General features: G+C 33.7%; 1 protein-coding gene across 1 annotated transcript in view; it reads right to left on the bottom strand.

Moving 5' to 3' along the window:
- The window catches only part of LOC113041214 (beta-catenin-like protein 1), a 39,400-nt gene extending 30,146 nt beyond the window's left edge, over positions 1-9,254 (bottom strand). Inside the window, exons 1-8 of the mRNA XM_026199628.1 lie at positions 9,105-9,254; positions 7,564-7,734; positions 6,638-6,744; positions 6,421-6,560; positions 5,361-5,458; positions 4,196-4,289; positions 1,594-1,685; positions 339-411 (exon numbers count right to left, since the gene is read on the bottom strand). Of these exons, the coding sequence (XP_026055413.1) occupies positions 339-411; positions 1,594-1,685; positions 4,196-4,289; positions 5,361-5,458; positions 6,421-6,560; positions 6,638-6,744; positions 7,564-7,734; positions 9,105-9,134 (805 nt within the window). The 5' untranslated portion in view covers positions 9,135-9,254. The remainder of the gene's footprint in view (positions 1-338; positions 412-1,593; positions 1,686-4,195; positions 4,290-5,360; positions 5,459-6,420; positions 6,561-6,637; positions 6,745-7,563; positions 7,735-9,104) is intronic.
- Positions 9,255-10,000: the final 746 nt, after the last annotated feature.

Here is a 10,000-nt window from a genome sequence, read left to right on the forward strand (position 1 = left end):
CGTCACAAAAAAAGTTTGGTTTTCTCCTCTCAAGCCATTAACTGATGGACTGGAGTCATGTGTGGATTATTGTGATGTTTTTATCAGCTGTTTGGACTCTTATTCTGACGGCACCCATTCACTGCAGAGCATCCATTTCTGAGACAGTGATGCAATGTTGCATTTCTCCAGATCTGATGAAGAAACATGATCATATACATCTTGTATGGCCTGCGGATGAGTACAAATTCAGCAAATGTTCATTTCGGGGCGAAAAAAAAAGATTTAGTTTCTCACTGAGCTTGTAATCGTTCAGTAGCATTAATGTAATTCACAGGAGATCTGTTATTTGTACTCACTGTCATTGTTCTGCAGCAGGATAGCCAGTATTTCACTGCAGTACAGCTTATTGGCATCGAAAGGCATCTTGGCCTGTTTGGGAACACAACAAACACACAGTTTCAATGGCTTTGGCAGCAGCGTCCCATTGGATCTGTGTGCCGTCTTCTCTATTGTCAGTGTAATTGCTGGTGTGCTGGAGTCTTCAGGGAGCATTAAGATTCGAACAGCATGACGCTCTTATTCCAGCAGCCAGCGGTAAATCTGAGGAGGAGAAAAGACTGCAGGCCTACAGCTCTTAGGAAAATCTCAAATCCAGCTCAAAAAATAAAAATGATCGAGTTAAACCCGTCAGAACGCACAGCCAACTTCAGACCAGCTGACACTGTTCACTGTGAGGAAAAATATACATCTTGTGCTTGACTTTAAACTTAAAGGTGAAGTGTGTCATTTTTCTGATGTCTATCATCTCCAAGTAAGCTACTCACAGTTAAATAGAGTCAAATAAGTGGAATCATTAATGCACTTTTAAAATACTGAATCCCTGCTGTGTTTGAGTGCTCCATCTCAACTATGTCCGACTCAACCAATGGATTATTATTATTGCAATTCTGCACACAGATATTACACAGTTACAACATCCCTCAACAATGCATGAATGCATGAATAAATAAATGCATAAATGCAAAAATTTAAGCAGATTGCTGACCATGTAATCGTGTAGTTACTATAATCAATAAAGCAAAACCTGGAAACAATAATAATTAATAATGGTTTAAATTATTTAGAAAAGCTGTAAAAAATGTATAAATAATGCTGATTGAAAAGTACATAAATGTATAAATGAATGCATAAATCAATGCAAGAATACATAAATGCATTAATAAATAAATGCAAAAAAGCATAAATGAATGCCTAAATAAAAATAAATAAATAAATACATACGTTTGCAAAAATGAATGCACAAATTAAATGCATAAATAAATAAGATGCATGAAAAATAAAAAGCATAAATAAATACGTTTGCAAAAATGAATGTACAAATAAAATGCATGAAAAATAAAAAGCATAAATAAATAAACCACACTCAGACTGGCTGTAGGTCTCTGCCAAGTTTAGTGCATGTAGTTTAAACTCTTTCCCAGAGTTTGGTCACATGTTGGTTGTTTTGTACAATAACAGTATGTTGGTTTGTCAAGCCAAACTCCATTATCAGATTTCATCTATGAGCAGACCACATTCATGAAGACCCATCAGTGAATGGAGTGATGTTACCTTGATCCTCTTCAGCAGCCACTGCATCAATCCCTGCTGGGCCGCCTCTGTACACAGACCGGGACGAAACTCGGCCATGTTCTCGATCACAGCTGCCACAGAAAGACAGAGAGATCTGCTGTTACTGTAAGACCATGCTTCTCTGTTATGACCTAGTTTCTGCAGCGTCTGCTTCACCTAGTTACAAGAAAACTGATGGAGCACTGCAGTGAGAGCAGAAGACGTTCACTCGACACAAGAATGCATGGACGCAGCGTTTATTTGACACTCGCTCCAGACAGCAACCAGGGCTTAGAAATAAAGACGACCCCATGAAACGGTCAAATCAGTTTCCACAAGCAGTAAAGAGCCACTGACCGTCAGGTTTGGACTAGCATTTAGAAATTAAAAACACGCTATGAATCAACTCAGGTGAATTTCATTACATAAATGTGTAATAATTAACGTCTACTAATTATAATTAGATGTATTCTGTTACATGAAAAAAATACATTTATAAACAAAATGAACAGAAATTAGTCTTTATGTTTTAAAGACTTATGCACCATAAGCATTTATTTTTTACATTTATGCACATAAGTGCACATATAAATGTATAAACTAATGCTTAAATAAATGCTTAAACATTCTGTAGAAACGCAATAAATGAATAAATTCATAAATCCTACAATGCAAAAATAAATACATAAATTAAAACCATATAATACTCAAATGCTTAAATGCATGCATAAATACTTAAATAAGTCCTTTAATAAATGTTTAATTGCATAAATCCTCAAATGCATAAATACATAAATTGAAACTTAAACATAAAAAAATTGATAATTCTTTAGATGCATAAATAAATGCTTTAATGGAAGTGAATTAAATGAATGCATTAATGAACTCTGAACAGTCTGTAGGCCTACAATACAACTTTTTTGATGGTGCATGTATAAAATTAATAATAATAATACTATGTTTTATTACACACCCGAGTAATTCATACTGAATTTATTTAGATATATTTTTGAGATTCTCGCTAGAAGCGATCATAAAACGGACTACTTTTATGCAATTTTTTTGCCGTCTAGCACCTGCATTTGAATGAAAAAGACCAATAATTTGGGTGAACTATTGCTTTCATAAAAAAAAAAAAAAGTTTTGTGTATGCCACCATTAAAAACTAAGTTGCTAAAAAAAGCAAAAATAAAATCTTACTTTAGCCTCAGGGCCTCAGAAAAAGTCACCAGTGTGAGTAAAAATCTGAACTACTGCCCAGACCAGCCAAAAAAACCCTCATAGACGAGCCCGGGACACACAAAAAGAGGGAAAGAGCGAGCAGAGCGAACAGCTCTATATGACACATCACAAGGGAGTTCGAGAGTCATCTGTATTATAAAAGACTCTGAAGACACCCGATAACTCAATCAGAGGCATGATGGGAGAAAAATCTCACAGCGATGAGTGGGAGGAAGAGAGAGAGAAATCTCATGAGGAAGAGAGAGAGATTACACAAGAACTGGAACAGCAGAGGAAGACATGGAGGAAATGTGTTCAGTCAGACCCTTTATCTCTCCAGAAGCAAACCAGACGCACTGTTTCCAACCGCTTTAACAGAGCTTCAGGCATTTCCTCCCTCTTACAAACACATTTGCTCTTTGGGACAATTGACATTTTAATGTTTTGGGAAAAAGGCTCTTAGGCTTTCTAATGCTGTGGTTATTTGATCCAAAAATACAGTACTATTGTGAAATATTATTACAATTTCAATTAACTGTTGTCTATGTGGATATACTGTCAAATGTAATTTATTCCTGTGATGCGCAGCTGTGTTTTTACATGCGTCACATGATCTTCAGAAATCAGAATAATATTCAGATTTTCTGCTCAGGAAACATTAACAAAGAGACATGAGGAAAAGTAGCATTCCACTGATGGATCTTTTGCAGTGAATGGGTGCCGTCACAAAAACATGACAATAAGTTTTGTTTTGCTTCTTACGAACACACAACTTTTGTCTTCTCAAGACATTAACTGCTGGACTGGAGTGATGTGGATTACTGTGATGATTTTAGCAGCTGTTTGGACTCTCATTCTGACGGCACCCATTCACATCCATTGGTGAGCAAGTGATGCAATGCTACATTTCTCCAAATCTGATGAAGAAACAACATCATATCCATCTTTTATGACCTGAGGGTGAAGACAAATCTAGCATTTCTGATTATTATCAATGATGAAAACCGTTGTACTGCACAATATTTTTGTGGAAACCATGATACATTTATTTTCAGCATTCCTTGATATTTATAGCATCATTAGCATCATTTATATTTAGGCATTTGGCAGACGTTTATCCAAAATGCAATCAAGGTATTTATTTTATCAGCTAATTTATTTTCTTAAAATAATATTTTAAGTCGCAGGAATGCTTTTTTCATAACTTAAATTATATATATATATATATATATATTTTTTTTTTTTTTTTTTTGAAGCTCAATGGCAAACCTGGCAATCCAGCGTTTAGTTTGGAAACTTCCCACCATGACGTGTTTTCCCGGTGAACTGATAAAATCAGACTAGCGCATGTATGTTGTTAGCTGGTTAGCATGTGTCTTACCTAAAGTGTTGTAAACTCCATCAGCTTCCTCCTTCACCGTCTCGTCCAAACGCTCCATATTCTGCACCATGAGAGCTACGACCTGACCCTCCAACTACACAGAAATAACACCCATTCAACAAACACACAAACATGTACACATTTATTTAGGCTAATGCTAAAAAAAATAGTAACAAATTTGAAACTAAATTTAAACATGCCAAAACTATATACAAAGAAAATAAATGTAAAATAAAACTATTTACACATCCTGAGGTTGATGCTCACCTAGGCTGCATTTACTTGATAAAAAATAATATATTATAAAAAATATATATAATTTTAGAATTTAAAATAACTCTTTTCAATGTGAAAACATTGTAAAATGTAATTTATTTATTTGATGCAAAGCTGTATTTTCAGCATCATTACTCCAGTCTTCAGTGTCACATGATCTTCAGAAATCAGAAAAATGTGATGATTTACTGCTCAAGAAACTATGATAAATTTTATTTTTCAGGATTCTTAGATTAATAAAAAGTTCAAAAGAACAACATTTATTTGAAATGTTTTCTCTGGAAAAAAAATACAGATGTGCTCATAAAGACCTGGTTTACTTGCGATGATGCATCTCAAAAAATATATATATATATATATATATATTTATTTTATTTTTTTATGGTGAACCTGAAAAATCCAGGTTAGATGTAGCTTGTAGTTTGGAAGGGAGGGAAGGAATCAATAAATGAAAATAATTAAATAAAATATTTATATAATATATTAAATTCATATCAGCATAATAAAATAAACAGAATGCATTGTATCAATAAAAAAAAAAATTATATACACAAAGCTCTATTTTATAGCGCGTGTGTTGAGATGTCATATTAAGCATTATTCAGATGTGTGAAGGTGTTTGCTTTGCTGCACAACACAAACACTGAACAGCAGCAATCAGACCCATGCGGTTCAATCAGCCTCTTCCTGTTTTCTCTGCTCTATCTGACACAAACCGTGATCGCACAACCTCCGAAACCGTCTGGATAATAGCATCGTCTCTCTCTGCTTCTCTTGCAAACGTCAAGCCAAATACGAGTCATTTCCTCCTAATGCTCCCATCTAACGCTGCTGAAGCAGGCCGTGATCTCCTGTAACACCACTGATCAGAACAGGAATCTTCCCTTACCAGAGCGTCGATGAGCACCTCTGCGCCCTCCTCGCTCTCGTGAAGCGTGTCGATGTCGGTCAGCTCCTGCAGGAGGTCCACCACCGCGATGCTGATATGTGATCCACGCTAAGGACTTACAACACTGACCAACGGCTCAACACAACACATCAGCTCATGTAGAACAGACACAACAGCAGATACTGAATGTTTATGTGCTGTAAGAAATAGAATAACACTACTAATCAAAAGTTTGGGATCTGTAGGTTTGTTTGTTTTTTTAAGACATTTTTTTAGATTTGTTTCAGATCAATTCTGTGTTTTTGGACCTTCAATTCATCATGAAGCAGCACAACTGATTTCAACATTATTAATAATCAGAAATGTTTCTTGATTTGATCACTGCAAAAAAAAAATCATGTTTCAAAGAGTATTCACACAAAAAACACTTATTTTGAATTGCAATAATATTTCAAAATATCAATGTTTTTACTTTTTTTTCACTATTTGGTGAACATTTCAATCATTAAATATTTTACATGTTCAATCAAATAAACAGTTTTGAATTGAACCGAGCCCAAACTTTTGAAAGGTAGTGTATATTTTCCTTTTTGTGGCTAATAACATTTTTTATTTATTATTATGGTCATTTAGATGATAATTTTTGGGTTATGACTGCTAACAGCTTTCCAACTGTTTTTTTTGTTGTTGTTGTTTTTTATTTCTAATAACCATTTCTTTTTTTTATAGTTTTTAAATAAACGATAACCAATATTTTTCTTGACTGATTACTAACACTAATATAAAAAAATTAATGTTTTATACAGTAAATCTACCAATCCAGAAATGAACAAAAGGGATTACAAAACATCTGACAAGATATTGCATGCTTCTCAATGTTTTGATACAAACAAATAGATAAATTAACAATTATTTAGGTTCAGATTTAATTTCACATAGAAGCATCTACTAAATCGAATGAGTCAGTTTTAAACATGCCAATAGACTGTGCATCTAATCAAACTAGCTCACTAATATTAAAGCAGTTGTTTATCGAGCACCAGTGTGATGCTGAGGATATCAGTGTTGTCGTGGCTGAGGAGGCCGAGCAGCGAGTGAACAGCGTTCAGCTCCACCAGCAGATGATACAGCTCTGGAATCGTGGCGATGACGTGCATCTCCTGGATGATGTCATTCAGGTCAAGCTCCGCCTCCATGAACCTGCCGACAACAGGAAGTGAGGTCACATCTGATCTCACTGCTTGCATCTGTTCGCATGAGATTTCTTCATAACTCACTTCTCGGGGTTGTCGGGAAACTTGATCCTCAGCTCCTGGTTTTTGTAGGATCTCTTCTCAAAGGTCAGGATCATCTTCTTCACTGTGCTCTCATCCACGAGCTCGGCCTGTCAACACACAGCAGGCCAGGAGGTCAAAGGTCATGATTCTGAATATGACATCAGACCTGCTTTTTTTTTCCCAAGTTCAAAACACTATTTTACACAGCTAAAGGTAGAGCTTTAGCTAAAGCTAAAAGGTTTAGATGGCTAATTTTATTTGAAGCCTGAAAAATTCTTGATTGGGATCTAGTGTGAATGTCATTAAAAAATAAACAAATAAAAATGCAAAACAGTGTAGATTTTTAATACTGGTGATAACACCACATTCATTAAAAAATAAATAAAAAAATAAAAACGGTATTGGTTTAATAACAGATTAATGGTAACAATACATATTTAAATAATTCATATTTAAGTAGTGACACCAGAATAAATCTGGAATAAAATTGTTAGTAGCTCATAAAATATGAATAAAAACTGTCTTGTGTTAAAAGTAGTAGTATATTTTTATTTATTATAATGCCATGTCAGAATCTTCAGCTATTTACATGGCACAAAATAAGTAAACGATAAAAAAAAATGCAATAAAAAAACTTTAACATGATAAAAATGTGTAAAAAAAATTATAATAAAATAAAATACCTATATAACTGTCCATCACAAAACGTTATATTTAATTGCATTGTTAAATGGGGCATCTAGAATAGTAGACATTATTACTGAAATATTTCTGAAACACTGTGTTTTTGTGAAACCCATCAAATACTTATATCACTATATATTATTAAATAAACTGTTTATCAAATAAAATTGCACTGGCATAAAACAGTCTGCCTGTAACATGTTCTTCCCCACAGAGCACATCTGTGTTGAGAATGATCTCACCTCTGGATCCTCTCCGTCCTGATCCATCAGTCTCTCCAGGATCTTCTCTCCGTCTCCGGTCTGCTCCTCGCTGTCCGGCCCTCGTCCTGCATCTCGGCCCGCCGGCCTCTGCTTGCTCCGGGACTCCTCGCGGCTGTCTTCAGCTCTGGGTCTCTTGGCACCTCGGTCAGGCTGAACAGAGAAGATTACTTCACATGACGGATCCACACACTCTGTTTAACCATGAGACTGTTCTCAGATTCACACAAGAGCGATCGCACACATCTGCATCAAAGACGTTTCTGCCACTGTGACTACAAGACCTTTTTAATCATTTCTGAACAAAAATACAATGTCATACTTGTTGAGCTTCACTGATGAATACATTCTGCTATGCAGAAAAAAACAACCAATATTTTAAATGCAGATTACCTATAAGCTTACTAATATAAATATATAGTTTTTTTACATTACATATTACAAACTCAGACTAAAAATGTATTAAATCTTGTATTAAAACTAGATAATGTACAAATAAAAAAACAAATAAATGCAGATTACCAATAAGCTTACTAATATAAATATATAATAAATATATTTTTTACAGTATGTTTCTAAACTCTTATTATAAAAATGTATTAAATCAGGTAAAACTAAATAATGTTCAAATAAAACACAAATAACAATATATCTTTGTAATCTAAAGAAATACACTTTTTATTGGCCTAATCAGACTGATACAATATTTTAAATTTTTACTGTTTTGTCTAAATCTTATTGGTTATAACATAACCAATTTATTTATTAAGTAATAAAGAAAGAAAAATGAGATAACATCCCAATAAACATAATTTAACACATAATTTAGGCATGTTGTTTCAAGAAACATTAATAATTTAATTAGTCAAACTGGTTTTCAGCCATAAAATAATAATAATAACAACAACAACAAAAACAACAACTATTATTATTGTTGTGATTTACATTATCGACACCAGACCAGACAAAAAAATTATTAATAACAATATTTGTAATTAAACGATTTACACACTGTATTTTGAGTAAAAAAAAAACTTTAGTTAAAAGTCATAAAAATCTGATGTTATATTTTATGTTTTAGGATAAATACATTTGCTAAATTAATGTAAATGTAATAAATACGTTAAACTAAAGTATTCTTTTATCCTAATAAACACCTTGGATGATATGTTTCAAGAAAAATCTTAATCGAGGAAATGTTGTTCAGTTGCAAATTTACCAAAAATAAGACTATCTTAAAAAAATAAAAATAATAAAAACAAACACTAACATAGCATTAGCATAGAAACAAACCCTCGTGCGTCTTTGCTAATTCAGTAAAAGATTCATCAGGGCTTTTAGCTGCTAACAACAACCTTAAACACCACTTAATCACTTGTAACCATTTGAAAAATTGGTTTATTTTTGTATTAATGAATCAAATTTGTTAATAACGTTACACGTTAATACAAGCAGCAGAATACATCAACCAATGACGATTTCATCCCCACAAAGTCACGGAGAGACGTCAAACGCGTCAGTACCTGATAATTCAGCAGCTCCCCGACATCCATGACGATTTCTGTGCGGTCTAAGCCTTAGTAAAACTGATGTTTGTGTAAAAGTCTGTGTACAAAACACGCTTACGAACAAAACTTGTTGGGTTCTGTTCTTCGCGCGTCGCACGAGTGACGTCATTCAACAGCGACACCTGCAGCCGCGCAGACGCAGTAAAACCTAGAACTCTACTAGAACACTACACAGTGCACACCAAACTGTACACTACAGAGACAACATGGACAGAACTGACTTTATCATGAAAGTGTTGCGTTTCACTATTAATTCAGAATTGTTTACAATGAGACCGCAAACACGTTTTAATAATAAGGTAAACTAAAAAAAAAAAAGAGTCAGTTTTGATCTTCATGTTGACTGTGTCAAAAGGTCTTTTGGATATCTTTATGTTTTTTAACCCACTATCACTCTTGCACAAATCTACAGCAGTATTTCTGTGCTGTTTGGCTTACTCAAACTTTGCTGCAGGTTTTTATCTGTTTCTGAAGCAGATAAGCAGGTGAGCAGACAGCTTTAATTATTCACAGTCAGAGATTACACACAACACAGACACATTTCCCTTCAGCTTTATTCACACGAGATAGGAGCACTAGCTCACTGCATTCAGTATCAAACAGTGTGCATTATGCATCAATAAACGTTTTAAACATCTTCACATCACCTCCTTATTTTGCATATTCAGTGTTATTCAGTTAATTTATAGTTTACTATTTAGCTAGTTAGTTAGTTGAAATAAAATAAATTTTACCTGAAAAAAAAAAAAAAAAAAAAAAAAAAAAAAAAATATATATATATATATATATATATATATATATATATATATAAACTTTAATAATATCTCAGTTATACTAAAATAATCTAATAT

The sequence above is a fragment of the Carassius auratus genome, chromosome 23 (assembly GCF_003368295.1).
Source record: "Carassius auratus strain Wakin chromosome 23, ASM336829v1, whole genome shotgun sequence".
NCBI classification, from domain to species: Eukaryota; Metazoa; Chordata; class Actinopteri; order Cypriniformes; family Cyprinidae; genus Carassius; species Carassius auratus.